This window comes from Littorina saxatilis, linkage group LG17 (assembly GCF_037325665.1).
Source record: "Littorina saxatilis isolate snail1 linkage group LG17, US_GU_Lsax_2.0, whole genome shotgun sequence".
NCBI lineage: Eukaryota > Metazoa > Mollusca > Gastropoda > Littorinimorpha > Littorinidae > Littorina > Littorina saxatilis.
In genome coordinates, this window is record NC_090261.1 from 37,743,214 (window position 1) to 37,768,588 (window position 25,375).

The 25,375-nt window shown below is 40.8% G+C and overlaps 1 protein-coding gene across 1 annotated transcript; it reads right to left on the minus strand.

The window, feature by feature from the left end:
• Positions 1-575: 575 nt before the first annotated feature.
• LOC138951839 (uncharacterized) lies at positions 576-21,474 on the minus strand. Its single transcript, XM_070323397.1, has 13 exons — positions 21,286-21,474; positions 14,005-14,034; positions 12,976-13,136; positions 9,264-9,407; positions 8,109-8,131; positions 7,746-7,777; positions 7,385-7,442; positions 6,773-6,866; positions 5,884-5,995; positions 3,558-3,606; positions 3,318-3,388; positions 2,537-2,657; positions 576-1,810 (listed from the first exon to the last, which is right to left on the minus strand). The coding sequence occupies exons 1-13, from the start codon at positions 21,417-21,419 to the stop codon at positions 1,610-1,612; spliced, it is 1,230 nt and encodes a 409-aa protein (XP_070179498.1). The 5' UTR covers positions 21,420-21,474; the 3' UTR covers positions 576-1,609.
• Positions 21,475-25,375: the final 3,901 nt, after the last annotated feature.

Sequence of the window (25,375 nt, forward strand, 5' to 3'; positions counted from 1 at the left end):
AGTTTATCACTCAGAGACGCAAAGGAACACTATAACTTTATTATTCAGGCCATATTTGCTTTCCTTTGTCATGTATGAAAGTACTGGCCTTGGTTGAAGAAAGTGACCTGTCGCTGTGCAACAAATTTGTCGCCATTTTCCGCCGTGTTTTGTAAATAAAACGTGTTTACTACCCACACATACAAAACGATGCTGTTGGTTCTTTTTATTTTCTTATTGTTTGATTCATGCTTAGCAGTTTAGTATGCTTTGTTTTCTTCTCAATTCAATGGATGGCTATAAAATAAGCATTTAAATGTGAAGGTGTTAAAATTACCCATGATCTGAGCTGTTCACTTATACAGGAGAGAGAGACAGAGAGAGAGTTCGCGCGTACGTGTATGTGTGTGTGTGTGTGTGGGCGTTTGTGTGTGTGGGCGTTTGTGTGTGTGTGTGTGTGTGTGTGTGTGTGAGAGAGAGAGAGAGAGAGAGAGAGAGAGAGAGAGAGAGAGAGAGAAATAGTGAGAGAGATTTAGCACTAGATATGGAAAGATAATATTAATTTGGTAACGGTTGAAATAAAGGAAAGCAAACGATTTTTGTTAGAAATCAGCAATATTTATTTGAGTGACAAAGAACCGAGGAAGACAGGAACACAGTGTTAATTTACACAAAAGGATAAACACACAATCTGACATAGTGATAACCTACAACAAGAAAGATGAATTCAACACCGATTTAATTTCAAAATAACGAAAACATTTTTTTAATTCCAAATTGAAATTGCCGGATTTTGGTCCCCGAAGACTGATTTGCGACATATTCTGGAAGAACATATACTATCATATTCGTAATTTTATAAGTGAAAAATGAGCAATACAATTCATTCACTCAACAAAATATTTGTAGTCAATTCACCAAACAAGCGAACAGTCACACTAACACGACGACATTTTGAAGAACATTTTTGCTGAACTTGAAACGTCCAAAAGGACCCAAGTTATGAATTGGAAGAAGAAGAAGGAGAAGAAGAAACAATGGAATACATTAAATGTACAGACTGAACGTTGGATGTTTCACCATGACAAGAAAAAACAATGTTAAAACATTTCGTCAAAACTTGACTAAATATAAAAAGGACCAAAAAAAAAGCAAATAACAACAAATTGAAACGAAAGAAAAATTACAAGACAATTTCGAAATTCTTCGCAGGTGCGAAGGAAAAAAAGAGAGTAAGATTAGGGTAACACGGCCAGCCCTATTGTTTCTGTCGACCCTGACATTTTTGTCCACCACATACACACACAAAGACATGTTGCGCTCCATGCCAAATCAAAATGAAGGGTGCCCGATTAATTTAAAAAAAAACATTAAAAAAACACACTGCCGTCCAACCTTCTTTTCTTTTTAATCATGTTACCCGAATCCAACACTGGGTGTGTGTGTGTGTGTGTGTTTGTGTGTGTATGCTTGCGTGAATACGTGCGTGCGTGCTAGTGTGTGTGTCTGTGTGTGTGAGAGAGAGAGAGAGAGAGAGAGAGAGAGAGAGAGAGTGTATCTGTGGACGTGCGTGCACATGGGCGTGTATGTGTGAATCAGTGTGGTCTTTTTTAAAATTTTATTTGTATTTTTATTTGCCTTGGTGAAACCATACACGACGATTTTGGTCAATGTAACCGACTCTGCCAGGATTGCTTGTAGCGGCCATGTTAGCTGTAAATCCCTCAATGGTCAGCTTGACCTCAAAGCCAGTGTAACAGTTGGCGATAAAGGGGTCAAAGTGGATCAGTTTCTCGTCCGACACAAACATGCCGCGTGCGGCCTTGAACTCCTGAAAAACAGACCCAAAAACAAGGAATACATTTTGAGATAGAGACCGGACAGAAAAACGAAACACTTCCCCTAATGAAAGAACGACAAAAGGGAAGGAGGGGCAAAAAGAAGAAAGAAGAAAAAAACTAACGGAAAACGGGTGTGAAACAGAGAGGTTGGAACGAAAAAAAGACAAAAACAGAAAAGGTGGAGAGAAAGAAAGACAGACAGACAGACAGACAGACACACTCACTCACTCACTCACACAGTGACACAAACACGCACGCACGCACGAACGCACGCACACACACACACACACACACACACAAACACAAACACACACTCCAACCACCTTCTCCTAGCCTCCCGCTTCCCAATAAACATTGGCCCAGTGCTGGTGTTTTACTGGCAACCTCTGGCAAACGCGGCCACCAAAATCCCAGCATCGGGCAACTGGTGACCAGTATATTATATCTGGCCCAATTATCGCATGCCCTAATTAGCCCAGTTATGGCATGCCAGAAGGTAATATGGCCGATACAATGCCAGAACTGACCCAACATTGGCTTGACAATTTTGGCATTAGTTCTGGCAACGGGTATTGCCCTAAAAAAACACCCACCAGAACTGGCCCAGTTGTGGCATGTTTGGGCTACTTTTCTTCCCCCCACCCCTCCTTTAGCCTTATCCCTTCCTTTCTGACACATGAATTGAGAACACGGCTTTGTGGAACAGTAGAGCTTACCTGCAGGACATCAAAGACATGGAAAAGACCGTAGTAAACATTCCAGTCCGGAAATGCCATCCTAAACTGATTGTCGTCCATGGTTTCGGTCGTCTGGTTGGCAAAATACAGCAGTCCCCATCTGAAAACACAACATGTTGGTTCAGATATGAAACGTAATAGAGCTTGATTGCTGAATTGTGCGGGCAGGATTGTTCAAACTCTACCATTTGTTACTTTTGTTGGTGTTGGTGGTGGGATTGTTGTCATGGTTAGGTTACTTTGACCATAGGAACATTCTCTAAACAGAAGTGTTCCTATTTTGAACACATTTCTGTAACACGTTTTGAACACGTTGTGAAATAGTAGGCCTACATAGTTCTACCAGCAAAAGAGGCACACATGATAAACACATAGTGTCCACAAGTGTTCACTTATTGAACCAGAACTATGTACTATGTCACAAAGTGTTCAAAAGTGGAACATTTCTCTTTAGAGTGTAGATATGGACGGGGTGGGTGGGCAGACGAACGGACAGACAGTCAGACAGACAAATAATTCAACAGGCAGACAGTTAGACTCACTATCTTCTACCTTTCGATTCTTAGACACACTGCGCCAACCTCGTGCCAGCTTCACGCTTCTTTTCTAAAAAGAATTTGTACTGTTAACGTAAAAGAAACGTAACTTTTGTGGCTTGCAAAATCTGTACTTCTAAAATAGAAGCGTTGCTATGAACGACCAGACATCGACTATCATTGATTATTAGAGAGCTATCGGAAGACTGTGACATTTTACTCACTTGCTGGGCAGATGCAGGTTCACGGCACCTATGGGGCTCCACGACCACCAGGAAGCATCTGATCCAGGAACCTAAGAAAACAAAATTAAAAAAGAGAAAATTCATAACGCCGATTTTCAATCTTTGAAATAAATTGGTTTTATGTTGAAGTTCAGGATGTAACTTTCACAAAGTTGAACAAATAATGTTGTTATTTTTAAGTATTGATTTTTGAAATAAAACCATTTGCAGATCACTTACTTGTTCATATTGCCCAGTTGACTGGTTGGCTTGTGTTTGATACTCGGGCCTGGAAGAAAAAAAATTATAGTGAGACTGAAAAATTGTTCTTGGTGTTATCGCATATTGTCATCATTTTCACGAGTTTTCATTCACAAGCACCTGGGAAATAAATCTCGTGTTCCCCATGCAATAAATCCCCGGTTACCATTAGTTGCAGGAAGCAGGTTATTATGAGTTATTTCTAATATGCTGACTGTCAGCAAATGATAACACGACATGTCGAGAAAAAAGATATCAAGCATGAGCCTTTTAGGCGAATGCTGATATCGTTTGTGAGACATGTCTGTTATCATTTGCTAACAGTCAGCATATTAGAAATAACGGTTTTATTACCGTTTAATTCGACCAAAAGAAATTTCGAAGCAACCCCGCGAATTAGACAGAACAGCCGCAATGGGAACTTGAGCGCTTCTACCTGATTATGCCTGTCAGTCAAAGAATTCTCGTGACCTGAGTCAGCCAATCAGAGTAACACACCTGACGTGATGAATATTCACAAATCAAATGCCTTTGACACATAACAATCTCACAAGATAAACCATGTTGAACATGCGTTTCGGTTGCTTCGCTTTTTCTCGTTGAACAGAGAGCGACAGATTTAGAACCGACTCCAGACGGATGGGAAATGACGTAAAGATACATTTGATGTAAAGCGAGTGGCGCAATTTCACTTGATTTTTCCGAACTTTGATCATTTAGATTTCAAGTGAGCGGTCGGCATTGCACACTCAGACGATGGGCGGTGCCTTGCTGTTCCGTTACGCACCCACCGACAAAACTCGCTTTTCGGTATTTTTTTTTTAGATAAAGAGAGTATTACCTGACAGCATTTGAAGTGTCATTCTTTAGAATAAATTACCCTGATATTGTTGAATTACATTTTTACTTTTGTCTTGTTAATTTTTAGCGTGATAAACAAAAAGGGTCCCTGCCTGAACGTTATAACATTTAGAGGGTCACCCAGAATCCGTCCTGATTGGTCAAAAAGCCATATGGGGCACTGAATTGGTAATAAACATGGATAAAATCAAAAGCAAACCCAATAGATTCTTCGGCTCTTTTCATTGGCGTTTCCCCAGACCTAAACAGACGACACGACACTGCTTTGCAAAGTTCCAAAAACGAACTGGTAAACTGGCAAAAGTAAACAAAAAACAAATCTACTTCATGAAAGGTCATACATTCATCATAAACAAATGAAACCTACCGATATGTTTTGTCTTCTTACAAAGTCATGGAGTGCATGTATCTGTGTTTTGATACGCAGACGTTCGGAGAAACACGAACGTCAAATTCAAGTCAAACCAATTGACCCTAGCTGACACACACATTTTGACGTTGTATCGATAAACGAAGCGCAAATAAGAAATAATAATAAAAGCAAATAAAATAGCAACAAGATATGCAAACATCTAACAAAGCCGAGCAAGCAGAATGACAGGTTTAATGAAAAACAAAGAGGCACTGAGTCGGAAACAAGATCGCGATTCTTTCCTTCGTTGCACGACGCAAATCTTCTGTGACCTTTGACCCAACGTAGCTTCCACATTCGATCACTCAGCTTAATATTTACAACTGAAAGCCGAGGGGGCGGAATACCGAGATGAACCTACAGAACTGTGCATCCTCAAACCTGACATATTCATCCCAACATTTTATGAACTCAAAAACACAGAAAGTTGCTTTCACACGCCAGCTTTGATTGCCAGTGGTTATCAAAACGAAACTCGTGTGCTTATCAAAACGGAACTCGTGTTTCAAAGCATGGCTCCCTGTGTTGATTGTGCACTTATTTTCTCACTACCAAAATGATGACAAAAACGATGTTTTTCGGCCTTGGTCAATAAATATGAAACAAAAGACGATTTGCTCCCCCTCGGACCGACAAAAAAGCTGGTCTGTCCACAACCCATCAAACATCTTATCCTGTCTGTCTGCTTGTCTGTCGAAGTGTCTCTCTGGCTTCATCTAACTCTCTCTGTCTGTTTGTCAATCTGTCTGTCATCTCTCTGTCTATCATTCTGTGTGTGTGTGTGGTGTGTGTATGTGTCTGTGGTGTGTGTGTGTGTGTGTGCGTGTGTGTGGGTGAGTGTGTGTGTGTGTGTGTGTTAGTGCATGCATGCATGCGTGTGTGTGTGCGTGTGTGTGTGTGTGCGTGCTTATGTGTATGCGTGCGTGTGTATAAACACGTATTTGTATATCATTCCGCTCGCTTGTGTGTGAATAAATGCGTCTGTCTGTCTGTCTGTCATCGAGTTGTTACATGTGTTTGCTCTCTGCTCACCTGGCGAATATGGTAAACCAGACCTCCCCATCGCGAGGTGTGTGGTGTGTGCGTGTGGTATTTTCGTTCAAAGCAGTGAACGGAAAGGACACCTCGGTTGACCAGAACGTGGCTGAAAAAACATTTCAATAACAAATTTAGTTTTAAGCTTTGTGCTAAATGTGCACAGTTCAGTTAAAGGCTGCCATATTTGTAGCGTTCATTAATTAATTCATATTGTTTACATGTGCCAATAATGTTATAAAACTGTACCTAAGGGGATATAATAACGATTGGCTGTAGCTTTTGAACACAGAAATTATTTCAGTATTGCAGAGTGGTGTTGATAGTGTTGAATGTAAACAGAACAGTCTCAAACGCCATCTTTGGTTTACGAAACGTCACGAAGTGACGTCAACGGTCTAGAAATAGCCCAAGTCCTGGAGAACTGTTGCTAAACAATGCAATAAAGAATTAATTATTTCTCGTAATTGGTAAGGACTTCAAACCTAAAACTTTGCAGGAAGCCTAATTTATACATCCCCGCAACGATGGGAAAAGCCCTGGAAGTAATTAAACTAATTAAATAGGACTATGTCAGCCTTTAAATTGGCTGATATACTCGTAGTCTCTTCAGATTTGCTGCACACAGAGAAACAGCTGCAAAAACGGACACATCCATAGACAGACAGACAGACAGACAGACAGAAATACATACAGAGGGACATATAGACACACACACGCACACACACACACACACACACACACACACACACACACACACACACAGCACACACACACACACACACACACCACACACACACAACACAACACACAAACAACACACACACACACACACACACACACACACAACACACACACACACACACACACACACACATAAACTTACATGGATTACTGATGTTGTTGACACCACCATCAGTGTACACTCCCTTCTCACCGATACCCTCCCAGTTTGTGAAGTCTCCACCATCCATGTAAGCCTGAAAATAAACAGACGAATAAAGAAAACATAAATTACGCAAATAATTAATAAAAAGCAAAAAAACAGTAAAACATAAAAAATATAAAAAAACACCAACAAAACACCAGCTGTTACCGCAAATACAGAAATGAATAACGAAGCACAAGAAGAAACAATCAAATGGATAAATAAATGATTAATATTCAACAGATTGAAAAATGAGTAAATATATATGTATCGAAACTATCAACATATATTCACATAAACAAATGAATTAAATAAATGAACGACTATATGAATAAATCAATCATCCATCCATCCATCCATCCTTCCATCCATTTTTCCATCCATCCATCTATCAATCCATCCATCCATCTATCAATCCATCAATCAATCAATCAACTAATCATCAACCAGTCAATCAATCAATCAAACAATGTATAAATAAATTAATAATTATCAACATAGATAAATTAATTAAAAAAAGACACGATGAAAGAAAGAAAGAAGACACAGCGACTACAATCGTGTACTCACTCTACTTAAGGCTAGATCCCATGTGGTCCCCAGAGCGTTGATTTCGTACTCTTTATACCTTAAAATGGGGAAGACGGCAAAAACACATAATCATATAATATATTTAAGGTAAACCTCCATCCTGTCATTTCACAAGATAAACTAACTGTGGTGTGAGTTCTGTTTTCCCATATATATTACAAACACAACCATTATCAAGTTCTGTTAAATCAACCAAACATGAACGTTTGTTGATTTGGAGAAGAGGCCATTTTATTCAGCAGGCACACCAATTCTGTTTCTCTCTTACGAGTAAGCATATGCACACACAGAAACGTTCGAAAATAAGAAAGAAAAAAAAGTGTGTACAGTTAGATCTTACCAAGACATACTGTTGTCCACGTCGAAGAAAATCTGAAAAAAGAACATCTTATCAATTCGATATCATCCTCTCCACACCCTTACCCCACCCCCCCCCCCCCCACCCCCACCCCCACCCCCACTCCCACTCCCCACAATCGCACAAACTTGTCACATAAGTGTTTTTATGTCCCCGGTTAATCGACTGTAAATGGACAGCAAGTATATTTGTTTTCAATGTTAATGTTATGTAGAGATACCAAGCAATCAGTCGTTACTTTTATCGTTTCTAGTATTAGCCTGAACGTGCATTATTTATTTTTATTCATTTTATTTGAATTTTAAGTACGTACGTATGTGGGATGTATGAAAAACGGTCACTTACCTCAAATGCATTTTCCTGATAAACTGAAAGGGAAAACCAAAAGGGATTGAATGACATGAAGATAACAGGTAAAACTACATACCAAGAAACTGTAGCCTATATTCAGACTTTCGTTGTATCACTTCCTATATATCTTATTATATTTTGCCCACCTGTGAGGTATAAGGTTTGTAGACCATACAGTAAAATGTTAAACTCTCACTGCAAACGAAAGAAAGCCATCATCATTCTGTACCCGAACCAATGAACAAGAAACAGTGTGAATGCATAACGCTATAGTTAAAAGTTCCAATAACTGAACTTTCTCGCTTTTTGATCCTCGATTTAAAATTGCATCTATATATATATACGATTTGTGTGTGTGTGTGTGTGTGTGTGTGTGTGTGTGTGTGTGTGTGTGTGTGTGTGTGTGTGTGTGTGTGTGTGTGTGTGTGTGTGTGTGTGTCCGCGATGCACGGTCAAAGTTCTCGATGGATCTCTTTCAAATTTGGTGACCATATTCAGGTACACCCCGGACACAACCTGGTCGATGAGATATTTCAACACGTGCTTTCAGCGCGCAGCGCTGAACCGATTTTGGTTTTTCTCTGGATCCATTCCCAGTAACTCTTCCTTATCTTCTCCAGTGTTTTCAGCGTTTATCTCCTTTCCTTCGTGTGGCGTCAATCCATATTCCCGTTTCTATTTTTAGAAGGTCACTGTCGACAACGCTCAATCCATATTCCCGTTATACTATTTTTACTATTCTCCAGTGTTTTGCGCGTTTATATCCCTTCCTTCGTGCTCAACTTCTTCCCGGCGAAGCCGTACCCGGCGAAGCGGGTATTCATCTAGTATGTATATATACACCTAGTTCTAGCGTACGGTTTGTGACACACAATACGCTGGAAACATACAGAATACGGGAGGAGACAAGGTTTCAAAAGATAATGATAAGAATACGAACAGTTCACTGGTCTGATTTTGTACAAGTTTTATCTATACGCCGACAGTTCAGTTTTGTTTTGTAATCCGATTTTGGTTAATTTTGGTTTAAATGTTCTGTGTGTCAGTCGTAGCAACTATATAGTCCGCGTTACTGTTCTTCTCTGGCTTTACCATGCGTTATTTATTTGTCTATTTATTTAACTTTTTTTTCTTTTCTTCTCATCTTACCTCTGCTGTCCTTAACTGTGTAGGTAGCCCACACATGGTCCTCCGTCAAACGGGTGGCGACGTATATGTGGGTGTCATCGTAGATGACTTTGACCCGTGTCTCTTTGTTGGGTGCGGGGTACATGGGGGGTGCCCCTCGAATGTCTGCAATGCGCCACACGGAGTCGTTAGTCGTGTGTCCATGAGGACAACACATGAAGAAGGTGATAAAAAAAAAAACACCACACACACACATGGCTCAGAACACAGGAATGATAGGCAAGAAAGAAAAAACAAAACTTGACTAAATGTAAAAAGGGAGAAAAGGGGGAAGGAAGGAAGAAAGAAACGAAGAAGCAAGAAGGAAAAAAAGAACAAAACAAAGAAAGATAGAAAGGAGAAATAAAGGAAGGGAAGGAAAGAAAGGCAAACATAAAGAAATGAAAGGCGGACGCAAAGACAGAGGAAATGGACGAAGTAGGAAAACAAGATAGAGAGAGAGAGAGAGAGAGAGAGAGAGAGAGAGAGAGAGACTCAGAGAGAGAGAGAGAGAGAGAGAGTAAGAGAGAGAGAGAGACTCAGAGAGAGAGAGAGAGAGATCGATCGAGAGAGAGAGAGAGGGCGAGAGAGAGAGAGAGAGTAAGAGTGAGAGAGAGAGAGACAGAGAGAGAGAGAGAGAGAGAGAGAGAGAGAGAGAGAGAGAGAGAGAGAGAGAGAGAGAGAGAGAGAGAGAGAGAGAAAGAGAGAGAGAGAAGTCAGAAGTCAGAATGTTTATTCGCGTAAACACAGGGTCCATTGCGAGAGGGTACGTGGGGTTTGGGAAATCGAACGATCGGCGATCATCAGTGTTCATATTGGTTACAGTCCGCTACAAACACAATGCATCGTTCGGAGGCATCCAACTTGTATTCCAAGTCAGGAAATAACTGTTCCGTTTTCAACACGCTATTATCAATACCGATCGCGGTTTGTCAAAAATAATGAAATGTGTGTGTCTACTGTACGTAGTTCAGCGAAAAGAGTCAGTCTGGCATGGCACACAGGTAGCATTGTACCAGTGTAGAAATGACCTGCAGATCAGCAGTGAGATGGTCAATTTCTTCTCGAAAGGCGTTGCGGTCGACTTGGGGCAGCCGCCGGATAGAATAAGAATAAGAATAAGAATAAGAATAAGAATACTTTATTATCTCATAGAGAAATTCAGGCGTGGTACATAACAATAGTACAAACAAGACATTGATTTTACATAAAACATATAGCACTATATAACAGGGCAGGTTATAGAAACACCTTCCACATACCTCTCTGGACATTCCTTGCATTGTTCTTACGCATTCAGACATGAACACATCCATGTCTCATTTACACATCGCACACATGGACATTCTTATACGCTCAACTTACCCATTCACACATGGACATTCCACCACGCTCCACTTACACATTCTTATACGCTCCACTTACACATTCACACATGGGCATTCTTATATGCTCCACTCCCACATGGACATTCGACTACGCCCACTTACACGTTCATACATGGACATCTTTAAAGCACTGCGCTTACATTCTCGCACACCTGCGCGTATAACGAACTATGGCTAAACATCATTGCAAAATATCATAGCATACAATATATCAGAAAATATACGTTGTACATAAAACCAATACATACATGTACATTACTACTGATTGCACTGGCAGAAGAGGGGCTGGGTCGGGTATGTGGATGTGTTTACATGTTGCTAAGGGTGATGGATTTGGGGATGAAGCTGTTTTGCAGCCGGAGTGTCCTAGCTTTGTGCGTGCGAAGTCTACGGCCAGATGGAAGGAGTTCATAGAGGTGGGCAAGGACATGGGACCTATCTGAAGCTATCCGCCTACTCTTTCTCACCACACGCTTTTCATACAGGGACTCCACACTTGCTTGCTGCCTGCCAATCACCTTGCTACTGACATTCATCATTCGCACTAAGACATTCCTGTTCTTCACGCTCAGACCTCCATACCAGGCCACAAAACCGAAAGTGATGACAGACTCAATGAAAGAGCGGTAGAAAGTTTGGAGGATAGAAGGGTTCACATTCAACTTCCTAAGTTTCTGAAGGCAGTAGATGCGTGACTGACATTTTTTGTGTATGAGGGTGGTGTTTGCATTGAAGGACAGCTTATCATCGATAACTGTGCCAAGATACTTATATTCAGTCACACGCTCAACAGTCACACCATCAATCATCAGGTCAGGGACAGGGGCAGGGTTTCTTCTAAAATCTATCAGAAGTTCTTTGGTCTTTGTCACATTTAGGTCTAAAAAGTTGTCTTTACACCAGGCGTTGAAACGTTCTACTTCTGCAAAGTAAGTTGCGTCACTATTGGAGAGATCTTCTAGCGCTGTATCATCTGAATATTTGATAAGAAGGGTGGAGTCAGTGCCACTGCAGTCGTTAGTGTAGAGTGTGAACAACACAGGGGAGATAACTGTACCCTGTGGAGAGCCTATGGAGGTGGACCTAAGGGAAGAGAGAGCTGTCTGAAAGCGGACTGACTGGGTTCTGTTAACGAGAAAGTTGATAATCCACAGGATAAGCCTTGGAGTCACGCTGTAGCGGAGAAGTTTCTGGGCCATGAGGCAGGGTTGGATAGTGTTGAAGGCAGAAGAGAAGTCTATGAAAAGAATGCGTACAAAAGAGCCAGGTTTTTCTAAGTGTGTGTGTGCGTTGTGTAAGAGTGTGAGTGTGGCGTCATCTGTGCATCTGTTCTGCTTGTAGTTGGGGGCATGTCTTCCTCTTGTCGGTACGACGTGGTCTCGGCTGTTTCGCAGTCATATGACAACACGTAGTCCGGCGTCTCCCCTTGCAATCAGCTGTTTCTTTCCTCCTTTCCTTTCACATACTACTTTTTTGAGAGTGCGGTTTCTGTTTCTGTTTAACAGTCTTCCTTTCAGTTGAACGTTTTTTGAGCAGTTTGAGGCTAGATCGTATATATCGTGTGGTTCAAATTCTCGGTCTGTTACTGCCAGTTCCGCTGCAGTGGTTTCATCGTCTGCTACCGGTGACGTCACAGCACAACACACAGGTCTCTGAGGGGACAATCTCGCACGTGGCTGACCTTGCAGTGTCACAGTGGGCAGAAACGTGCTGTGTGGGAGCGGTCAGACTGCGTGTGTCACGTGCGCTCTCTGTGCTGGCGTGTTGTTGTTTTGCGCTGTCATTTGTCACAACCTTTGACACTGCATCGTTTTGATTTTGTGTATCAGGACCAAGAGTAATGTCTTTTGGTAATTCATTTTGAAAGCCAGGATGGCCATGACAAAAATTAACGCCCATCTGTGATCTCCTTTGCTCTGCTCTTTGTCTATCTCGGCGGATTTGCGCTGCTGATTTTTTCCTCCACTGTCCGGCAGCGGCAGCCGTTGTAATGGCGGCTGCTTTGTCGTGTTCACTGGCGCTCAGTCGAAGTACAAAAACTGTATCCTGTCCCTCACCAGCAACTTTCCAAGATTTAACGTGGTGGTCTGACAGCAAGGTGGCTAGGATGCCTTCCACATGTGTTGGTAATCCAACATTGGTCATTTTGGCGAGTTTGAAGCAAATTTTGTCAGAGCAACTCGAGAGAGAGAGAGAGAGAGAGAGAGAGAGGAGAGAGAGAGAGAGAGAGAGAGAGAGGAGAGAGAGAGAGACAAAAAGCGACAAAGCGGAGGAGGAGGAAGAGGAGGAGGATATGAAAACCATACCAACAAAGTCGTCAGTCCACGGGACGTTATTCCACGCGTCATCGTTAAGACGACCATCGACGGTGAGGTTGCCAGACTTGCGTGTAGCGATGTAATAGCGGGGTAGGGGTGGCTCACATGTACCGGCTAGTTTCACCTGTTCCTCGCATTCCTCTTGGTACCTGCACATACTCAAGACTTAGGACACAGCATTCAGGACTCTTTTTTGGGGTATTTTTTGTATGTTATTTTCGGCCTTAGTTCATAAATAAGGTGACACACCACGACAAATAGAAATAAAAAATTGTATCATAGACTTTCAAAGGACAGTTAATATACCTAGCATACCTCTACGCACTTGCACGTACATGCGCCCTCATATCATTAACTTACATATTCCAGTGTTGACATTTTACAAGCCGGTACATGTTTTATTATATTTTCTTCTTGTTCTTATAATTATTGTGTTATTATTGTATTTTATACAAGTTAGAATCTTGGCTCTCACAAAAGCTGCTCACTTTGTGAGATCTTCTCGAACACATTGTTGATATACAACATTTGTACGGGAAGAAATCTGTCAAACGAAATATTAACGATTAGCTATGATCGGTTTCCTTTTTCATTGCCTGTATGTTTAGAATAATATTGGTAAAATAATAGAAATTACAGGTAAACATAATTCCTGTCTCCTATGTAAGGTACTGTCCTTCCCATGTAATCGAGTCGACTCACCATCTCCGATCTGTAAAAGCCTGGACATAATTATTATCTGAGATGGTGAGCCGATTCGATTTTCCAGAAACTTTACTGTATTTCTTGTTTCAGTTTCAGCATTAATGGAAATCCACTTCCCCGTTGTTCTCTTTATCTTTTATCCTTCAACCTTAAAGGTTTGAGAGTCATTGAAATTTTGCATTAAGAACATTTTTTTCAACACAAGTGATACGCGTTTATGCAGAATGAAACAAAAAGAAGTTCATTTAAGCTATGAAAGATAATAGGCTGTGCCGAGAACAACACACAGATGATAACAAAAATATAGCCTACCCTTTAACCGCACTTGAGCCACCTGAAGGACTGAAAAGAATACATTCAGATGGTTGGAAAAGCATAAACAACACAGCACAATGTAGCAGAAACAGCGCCATACTGTAACAAAGTCACAAAAGTTTTAGGAGAGCCGTCACAGGTACTGTCACGGAACCGAAAACAATGTCTACTAAAGTTTTCAAAGTAGAAACAGACAACAAATCTGAGGGTTTAATCAGGAGATTCTTATCGTGTTGGAAAACCGGATACTGTTACTACTTGCTGTGGGGTCAGTAGTGCGCGCTTATCTATCGACCAGAACAAAAAACAAGGAAATAACAGTCACAATAATATTCACGATAAGACATGGTGCACCCGTGCGGTGCGCAGTGCTTTGCAGGCAGAGATACTATATATGACGCCATTTTAGAAAAACTGAAAATCTGGCGAATTTGACATCAAAACTATGTTTACGACTTACCTGCAATGATTAACTTCTATGCTCTACAACTATGGTAATTAAATGATTGTATGTGAATAAGGCTACGGCCTACTACTCCGCGTCAAAATCCCCATTCAGTTCATCGTCATATTTCATTCAGTGCTGGCGGGTACGCCTACGTCCAGCAGACGAAACCCAATTCAAATCTGAAATCTAACAAATTCCACTGCTGCCATCGTCGAACAAATAAGACGAAGTAAAAAGAAAGATTGAGCATTTACCGTGTGCAAAGACTGCCTTAACCACAACTGATTGTTCAAACACTAAATTAAAGGTATCCGTGGTGTGTGGAGTCACTCATCATTCCAAACTCCAAACTGAACTATTTACTCTTGGGGTGATTTGACATATTTTTTATTTTAAATTGTTTATTTTTGTTATTGTTGTTGTTGTTGTTGTTGAAAACGCATTTTGACAGAATCAACCAGAATCATCCCTTTATGCAGTTGTCGGTTTATTCGTCAAGCCACCAAAGGTAGAATCACCAATGTCCAACATGGTTAACCTTTGTTCACTCTCATAAGCGATTCTTTGTTTCTGTTCTTTCATTTATATCGACCATGTTTTTGTGTACGTGTTTGTTCTAAACTGTTTTTATCTTAGTTCGTACTTTGTTTCTTCCTGTCTTTCTTGCTTGGTTTCTATCTTTCTATCTTTCTGTCTGTCTTTCGTTCTATGTTTCTTTCTCTTTTTACATTTAGTCAAGTTTTGACTAAATGTTTTAACGTAGAGGGGGGAATCGAGACGAGGGTCGTGGTGTATGTGCGTGTGTGTGTGTGTGTGTGTGTGTGTCTGTCTGTGTGTGTGTGTAGAGCGATTCAGACTAAACTACTGGACCGATCTTTATGAAATTTGACATGAGAGTTCCTGGGTATGATATCCCCATACGTTTTTTTCATTTTTTGAATAAATGTCTTTGATGACGTCATATCCGGCTTTTCGTGAAAGTTGAGGCGGCACTGTCACGCTCTCATTTTTCAACCAAATTGGTTGAAATTTTGGTCAAGTAATCTTCGACGAAGGCCGGGGTTTGGTATTGCATTTCAGCTTGGTGGCTTAAAAACTAATGAGTGAGTTTGGTCATTAAAAATCTGAAAATTGTAAAAAAAAATATTTTTTTATAAAACGATCCAAATTTACGTTCATCTTATTCTTCATCATTTTCTAATTCTAAAAACATATAAATATTTTATATTTGGATTAAAAACAAGCTCTGAAAATTAAAAATATAAAAATTATTATCAAGATTAAATTGTCCAAATCAATTTAAAAATACTTTCATCTTATTCCTTGTCGGTTCCTGATTCCAACAACATATAGATATGGTTAAAACGAAGAGAGGTACAGAAAAGCGTGCTATCCTTCTCAGCGCAAGTACTACCCCGCTCTTCTTGTCAATTTCACTGCCTTTGCCACGGGCGGTGGAGTGACGATGCTACGAGTATACGGTCTTGCTGCGTTGCGTTGCGTTCAGTTTTATTCTGTGAGTTCGACAGCTACTTGACTAAATGTTGTATTTTCGCCTTACGCGACTTGTTTTAGGTTCTTGTCAGAATGTAACCACATTGGAAATCGAATGTCCTCCCTATCACCACGGAACACGGAGGGACCCTTTAAACAGTGAGTTGAGCGTTCGTCAAACCGCTGCATGTTTGTGCAGTGGGGTGGTTACACACTTCGCTTTGTCGTGCAAACCAACTGATGCCCCTGCGCTATCCAGCGTATTTCGATTTGAAACCGAGCGAAAACAGTCACACACGCATTAAGAATAAAACGATGGGCGCGCGGGGGTGGGGGTGTCAGTAAGACTGAGGGGGGGGGGGGGGGGGAGGAGGGGTGGGGGGAGGAGGGGGGGAAGGGGGGAGGGGGGAGGGGGGTGGGGGTAAGGGTTACTAAGGGGGGGGGGGGGCTTGGGATGTTGAGAGATAGTGGGACAGGCTGACTGACCGAACCAGTGACTGCGGGTATGGCTGAGGGGTTGGACGGATTAACAGACACACAGACACGTGAACAGTTACAGACACATATATATATATACACACAGACACAAACGCACAGGCACAAACGCACGCACGGACACATGGACGCACGCATGCACACACACACACACACACACACACACACACACACACACACACACACACACACACACACACACACACACACACACACACACACACACACACAGACGTTTCATTCTATAAAATACAACATCAAACAAAATATTTTACAAATGTTACCCTTCACATTTGACCCAGGTAGCATTTTGTTAAGGCAGAAAGAAGTAGATCTATGTAACATTGATGTATGTACAACCTACAATATCGATTTAATACAAGACAGGGCGACACCAAGCGCCTGTCAACATTCTGTTTGTACACCTGAGAATAAATTATGTTGAGGGTTTGTAAACAGGGTGTTCGTGGACATACTTTGTATAGTGTAGACAGCAGTTGAAAACTAAAGTCGTCGCTTAGTTATCACATTCTTTTGCTTTATTCGTCTCACATTTTAAAATTTATTTTATTATTTTCATGTCTTTCTCATTTCTCTTTCATTTTGTTTTCGTAAGAAAGCTAAACTACGTTGGTCCACCTTCTTGTCGCTGAGTTATCACATTCTTTTGCTTAATTCGTCTCACATATTAAGATTTATTTTATCATTTCCATGTTTTTCTCACTTCTCTTTATTTTGTTTTTCGTAAGAAGTCTAACATACGGTGGTCTTCCTTCTTTTATCCTCGGGTGTCTTCTTCATTTTCTTCTTCTCTCAATATCTCTCTGACTGCTACTGTACGTGTCTCTCACTAAAAGGCACCCCCCAAAAATGTGTCACTGCGACGGTCGATTAAAGTATGCTACACCTCATTCTTACCGTAGTATTAATACATAATAACTATTTAATAAAGTTCTACAATAAGGATAAGGGAGTAGAATACTTCGATCGGCTGTTGCTTTGATGTAAGCTCCGGTGTGTGTCTCAATCTCAATAATGACATACTCTTCCAGCTCTATGTAACTTGGCGGTTTTTGTTAGCTTGCTTTACGTTTCTTAACACCCACCAAGCGTGTGTGTGTGTGTGTGTGTGTGTGTTTTGGGGGGGGTCTTTTAAACCATTTCCTTCCACCTCGTCAATAATGTTGTTTTGTACTTACTTTTAAACTCAGCGTGTATGCTTTTATCTCTTTCATCCCAGTCAGTGTATCAAAACCCATTTTCTTTACAACCACCAGGGCACTGGCTCTGTCGGGTCGTGAAACCAGGGGACTAGCATCACACACAATCTACATACCTTTCCAAACCTCTTTAGAATAAGGGTCCAACTTCTCCTAAAAAAAAGTAGACCTTCTTTTGAAATTCACGGACCATGAAGTTAGTAGTGTTTTCACTTTCGTGCCGCAACGCGGCGATTTCTACTAAAATGCAACCCGTTGTCCGTGTGTCTTGTCCGTGTGTCTTCGGTGTTTCAAATACTGATGCAATTTATAGGTGGGTGCCTTCCGTCTAGTGCAAGCCAGTAGGTAAACCAGGACGATGCGATGGTCCTATGGGTGTCTTTAACACACACACACACACACACACACACACACACACACACACAATTCACAGCCTGCAACTGTGTCTACCTTTTCGGGGGACTTTTTTTTTTTAGACCAAGGGTAACTCGCTGCGAGGAAAATAAAATATATACACAGAGGTGTTGTTCGGAGCATTGACCGTGTGATGTAGGTCATCCAGTTGCTTCTTTGTTTATTTCCTCTCACACTGCTCAAAATTATTCAAATATGTGTTTGCCGAGAAAACCGAAGACACTTTTGTATTTTAGATCTGTCAGAGAGAGAGAGAGAGAGAGAGAGAGAGAGAGAGAGAGAGAGAGAGAGAGAGAGAGAGAGAGAGAGAAACAGACATAGACAGACAGACAGACAGACAGACAGTCAGACAGACAGACAGAAAGAGAGAGCGAGAGAGAGAGAGAAAGAGAGAGAGAGAAAGTGAGAGAGAGAGAGAGAGAGAGAGAGAGAGAGAGAGAGAGAGAGAGAGAGAGAGAGCCAGGGACAGAAACAGACAGACAGTGCGTGCGTGCGTGCGTGTGTGCGTGCGTGTGTGCGTGTGTACGTGCATGCGTGTGTGGGGTGTTTGCGTGTGTATGTGTGTCCGCTTGAGGAGGGTCCTGGGTTCCGGAGACCCCCCCCCCCCCCCGCCCCCGCCTTACCCGGCAAATGTAGCCGTTTTTTCCCCCAAGGAGAGACACAAAATACCCGTTCGTGCATGTAACCGCGTGCGTGATTGTATGTACGTGTGAGTGTGTGTGTGATGCGCACAACTGTTAAAATAAGTGACATTATCATATATTTGAGAAAAAACCCACCTCCACACTTTTACGAACCCCCACGCCTTAACAACCCTTAAACCTACCGCCACAACTGTTCTTTAGGTTAAAATAGCAGGGGGGAAAAGAAAACAAAACAAGTCGCGTAAGGCGAAAATACAATATTTAGTCAAGTAGCTGCCATTTTTCAGCAAGACCGTATACTCGTAGCATCGTCAGTCCAGCGCTCATGGCAAAGGCAGTGAAATTGACAAGAAGAGCGGGGTAGTAGTTGCGCTAAGAAGGATAGCACGCTTTTCTGTACCTCTCTTTGTTTTAACTTTCTGAGCGTGTTTTTAATCCAAACATATCATATCTATATGTTTTTGGAATCAGGAACCGACAAGGAATAAGATGAAAGTGTTTTTAAATTGATTTGGACAATTTAATTTTGATAATAATTTTTATATATTTAATTTTCAGAGCTTGTTTTTAATCCGAATATAACATATTTATATGTTTTTGGAATCAGCAAATGATGGAGAATAAGATAAACGTAAATTTGGATCGTTTTATAAATTTTTATTTTTTTTTACAATTTTCAGATTTTTAATGACCAAAGTCATTAATTAATTTTTAAGCCACCAAGCTGAAATGCAATACCGAACCCCGGGCTTCGTCGAAGATTACTTGACCAAAATTTCAACCAATTTGGTTGAAAAATGAGGGCGTGACAGTGCCGCCTCAACTTTCACGAAAAGCCGGATATGACGTCATCAAAGACATTTATCAAAAAAATGAAAAAAACGTATGGGGATTTCATACCCAGGAACTCTCATGTCAAATTTCATAAAGATCGGTCCAGTAGTTTAGTCTGAATCGCTCTACACACACACACAGACACACACACACACACACACACACACATACACCACGACCCTCGTCTCGATTCCCCCCTCTACGTTAAAATATTTAGTCAAAACTTGACTAAATATAAAAAGGCGAGATAGTCTACATTTACACAAGCATTTCTAGCAGTCCTGACAAAAGTGACAACTTTCCCCGCACAAAAGAGGGACCCCTATTTACATACTTGACATGAACCGCATAGTTTCAACAAAAACGGATGTACGTCCACACTAGCGTTAGATGGATGTGTTTACCGTTTTTCGTCTCTTACGGTACAACACATTTGCGGATTTACTACTGTTAGTTAACGCTACTAGAGGGTTCACAGCTCAAAAGAAAACTACTATGTGTATTGTGGATTATGCAAGACGGGTGTTTACTGTTTCTTCTTTCCAGTCGCTCAACACATTTGCGGATTTACTACAGTTAGTTTATGCTACTGGATGTTTTACATCTCCAAACAACACTACCATGTGTATTGTGGATTATGTAAGATGGTGTTTACTGTTTCTTCTTTCCAGACGCTCAACACATGTGCGGATTTAGGCCTACTACATTTAGTTTTTGTTACCACTGTAGGGGATTTATATCTCGAAAGAACAGTCAACACATTTGCGGATTTACTACAGTTAGTTTATGCTACTGGATGTTTTACATCTCCAAACAACACTCCTATGTGTATTATTGTTCATGTGTATTATTGTTCATGGAAGACGGTGTTTACTGTTGAGGACTCGTCTCCAAGCGCTCAACACACGATTTGTGGATTAACGACACCGCTACAAGAATCTGCGTACATCGTCTTGGACATATGTCGGAATTAGACATCATTACGACTCCTTACGTGTTATGTCATCTCATTGCACGAACAACGTGAGTATTCTAAAAAAAAACAAATCATTTAAATCATCTGTTTATCTTAACACCTTCTAATAAGATTTAAACATGGTTTGTTTTCTCCATAATATATTAAAAATATACCACCTACTAAGCAGTATCTACACAGTATAAGTACTCAGACCATGAGACATGTTTGATTTGTTCGTGTGTTCAATAACAGACTGTACCTACACGGTACATACAATAAAAGCATACAAAGCAAGGGAGAGAAATGAGATTATAACTTAGACATGAACGGAGCATCTTTAACGATTATTGCACACAGCCGCGGATAGGCTGAATTGTATTTGTATTGGTTTTTTTCTTCTTCTCCAAATGTCTGTTGAGCGTTTTACACGTTCTTGAACAAGCTGGACCATTGAGAACTTTTAGCTACGCTTAAAAGTGTCGTTGCGTTTGCGTAAAATCGGGATTGATCTTCGCTTTCCGAACATCTCATCATTGTGTTGAACATCTCAATGTGTTGAGCGATTGAAAAGAAGAAACAGTAAACACCATCGTGCATAATCCATAATATACATAGTAGTGTATTCTAATTATATTTAGAACATATTAAACCCACACACTATAATCATGGCGTAAACATCACGTAGTAACACTGACTAGAACGTGTTTCAAAACACTGCTTCTGAATAATTATTTAAAACACAGATACGTCAATCTCACACATGACACTCACGCTACTGTTGTCTTGTCCGAAGAATCGTCATCCTTCCCTGGTATGAGAAAATAGCCAATGGCGATTCCAGCACCAATGCCCACAAGAAGCATCAAAATCACAGAACCAACAACACAGCGGCCGGAGTAAGACATCTTGATGGGCTCTAGTTTCGTGTCGTCTGCTTGCCAGCTTGTGTCGTCTGCCAAAACGTGAGTCCCACCAACTTGACGGAGGGACTTTGCTCGATTCGTTTTAATGTTCAACGACAGGAATAGTAGAGCAAGCAAAGAAAACAGAATACAGAATATGTAATTACTTTGTGTTTGAAATTCATCCTGCTGTTGCGTTGAGACAGGAATGCACTCAAATAATGCTTACCCAAACATACACATGTATAAACAGCCCCCCCCCCCCCCCAACAACCCAAGTAAAGAAAAAAATCCAAATACATCCCAGCAAAACATGTATGTATTCAGTAGAGGGATAGCAGATCTATGATCGGCACCTGTAGTGAATCGGCCTGCGGTGATTCACAGATATAAAGACAGGCAGAGAGGGAGGCGGACGGAGAGACAGACAGACGAACGGACTGACTGACAGACAGGTAGGCAGGCAGACAGACGGAAAGACGGTCAGACTGAGGGACAGACAGACAGACAAACAGATGGGCACACATACATGCACATTCTAGCACATACACTCCCACTCACACGGGAAAGAGCAGTAAGTCTGTATGGTTGATATGCACATCATGAATCGTCAGAGTTTTATTTATGGCACAATATTCTCTACTCCCGGCACCTGCTGCTATTTGATATTAAATTTGTATTATCATAAAAATGTTGTTTTCTCTACTTTTCATTAAACAGGACCTTTGGTTTCTATCGATTTGTTTTTAATAATATGTTAGGTAAAATAATAACCGTGCGCTGCATTTCTTTATCGCAGTTGTATTACCCCAAAAAAATCGTTTTGATGAACAGGCCCGATTTATTTCTTAATGTCATTATCAAATCTGCTAGAAGAAAATAAACTGTTCTCCGACAGTAATATCATCTTTAGTCTAAGAGATCTGTCAATGTTCGTGCAAGACTTGTAATTGTGTCACCCCTTAAGCCTGTCCTTAAATTTAGCCCGAAGTTGACTTCGCGAAGACCCCGCGAAGTCATTTGACCGAAAATTTAGAACCAAAGCTTCGTGCAGCCGTGAGGTTTGTGGAAAAGACTTCACCCAATGGACGATTTTCAGAAATAACCCCGTCGGGTTTGTACAGGTTGTGAAAGAGTGAATACCCTTACTGTTCCTCTGACAAACAACTTCACACGTGTTCCTGTCCACGTGTTTCCGACACACCCCTCGCTAGTGATTGGCTCCTCTAATATGTGTCCGAGTAAAAGGCAAGGGTATTCACTCTTTCACAACCCATACAAACCCGACAGAGTTAGGCCCCCTATTTTTGGAATTCGTCTACTAATATCGGGCTTTAGAAACAGAGATGTCGTTAGAAGTCGGCAGTCGGCAGGACACTTAAAGTATTACTCCCTTGTCTGCTTTAATTCGTGTCAGTTTTTAGTATGTGAGCTTTTTTTTCTCCGAAAACAGTTTCTGTTCATGCAGCTCTCTCCAGCAGTGAAAGAAAGTACCCACTGATTACAAAAAAACAAACAAACAAACAAACAAGCAAGCAAACAAGGAAACAAACAAACAAACAAACAAGCAAGCAAACAAGGAAACAAACAAAAACAAACAAACAAATAAACAAACAAGCAAATACACAAAAACAAAAAAACAATGGCAGTAAGGCTTATTGTTCAATTATTGAACTGAAATTTACGCATTCTGGCTGTAATAAAGGTCAACATAGCTCAAATTGAACGTGACAAGGCTTCGGTGTGGAGCAGTTCATTTTAAATATGGCCCAATTAAGCACAATAAAGCTTTATGATGAAACCAAATCATGCATTTAATGCACTTTAAACTGACATGCAACGCACTATATGAGAAAAGAAAATGAAGTTCTTTGATTTAAAGGCCCACTCCGCCTCTCGTATACCATCTGTTTCTGATCACAGAGCTCCCTGAAGTTTCAAAAGTTGAAAGTAGGGAGCCCGGGTGTATGCCAAGCGAGGTGGATGAGTGAGTTGACTTGTTTGTGTAAATTGCAGCTCTTTTCATTTGATGACGGGGAAGTGGGCTACCGCAAAAGATACAACTTTCCCCTGGCCTTTTTAAGATGCTGGTCGACTGATATTTCAAACATTTTATTCTGTTTGTTGCTGTGCCTGGGTAGATTGAGTATTGCGCGCATACAAACGTATACTTTCATATCACATCAAATGAGCTGCATCTAATTACCATTGCCAAAGCAGACGAAGTTTCCTCAAACCGCTATAGTTTCTTTGAAGACTCCACCACTCTGTTTTGTGTCACTATCAGTCATTTGTTGTATGTTAGATTCTGAGGTGCACAATAACCTGCTTTTGCAGATATAGAGTAACATTGAAAGCGTAAACGACTCAATTAATCATGTATCAAAAAGTGCGTCACACGGGAACCCGATGGCTCGGGGGTTGAATAAACCACGAGAACATGGTGTATGGTTTACGCGTGATAAATTATAGCAATTCAAGTGATCTGCAAGTGTCATTTAATGTTGTCGAATGCTATTGCGAGTGTGTCCCATAAGGTTAGTATTGCTGTTTTAGTGAAAGATGTCATCGTTCTGTAAACCTCCTGTAAGGCGAAGTGGGGCGTTAAGATCACAATCTATGCAAATGATTTGTGATTACCATTTATGCAATTTATTTATGATTACCATCTATGCCTGAACGATCAGGTGGACCGGCTGTAACATCTCGTCAGAAGTGCTTGAAGCGTATCTCCTTCGCCACCCCAAGCACTTTTAAGCAAACAATGGAGGGGATCCCTCACGTTGAAACTGACGCTCGATTTTAGGGGACTTCTTTTCATTTGAGCTTTTCTGCAATCGCTCTTCGTGTGCTGTCTCTCTTTATCTCACTCTCTTTCCGTCTCTCTCTCTAACTCTCTTTCTCCCCTCTCTCTCTCTCTCTCTCTCTCTCTCTCTCTCTCTCTCTCTCTCTCTCTCTCTCTCTCTCTCATCATAAAGTTTTGGGAGTGACCATTGATAACAACCTGTCTTGGTCACACCACATCGAACAACTGTCTAAACAAGTGTCCAAGAAGGTTTATCTATTATCTAGAATCAAGGACTTTCTGAATTTGGAAGCCAGGAAATTATTCTTTAATGCTCATATTCAGTCTGTTATTGACTACGCGTCTACCTTGTGGGACTCGGCAAGTGAAAATTCATTCAAACCACTAATTAGATTACATAAACGAGCGCTTAAAGTAGTCTTATTAAAGAAAACAACCCTATCTGAGTTAGACTACATGAACTTAGGCATTCTTCCTCTGAAGGCAAGGCTAAGTTATAATAAAGGTACCCTCATGCATAAAATTATTCATGGATGTGTACCTCAAACCATATTTTCCAAATTCACGTTAAAAACTTCACGCCAATTGATGAGACTGAACATGCCTCTGCCTAGGATTGACCTATTCAAATCTAGTTTAGTCTATTCAGGTAGCAGTCTCTGGAACACTCTTCCGACAATCCTACGGCAAACTAGCAGCACAAACGTTTTTAAGACCAGATATACGTCTTATCTCATGAAGTCTAAATAAACATCTGTTGTCGCTAGAATGGTTGTTAAAACCAACAACCGGTGCTTTTTAACAATGTAAGCATATTATTATTTTGTATATGTATACACTGATTTTTTCGAATGCAGTGTATGTCAATGGGCATGGCATTCAGTACAGCTTTGTTGCGTCAGTGCAATCTACTCTATAATTCTTAACTCATGTCAAATGAACTTACATTTTTCATTTAAGCAATGTATTGTATGTAAATTGATGATATGTTCTTACTTTCATTTTATTATAATCATGTAGCAGTAGTTTTCTTTACTTGCTTATTCTTTAGCAATTTTAGACTAGTCCCTCTTTAGGGCGAGGGCCAGATGTAAAAAAGCAGATCACTGCTTACTCTATTACCCTCGTTAAATAAAGAATTGTTCTTGTTCTT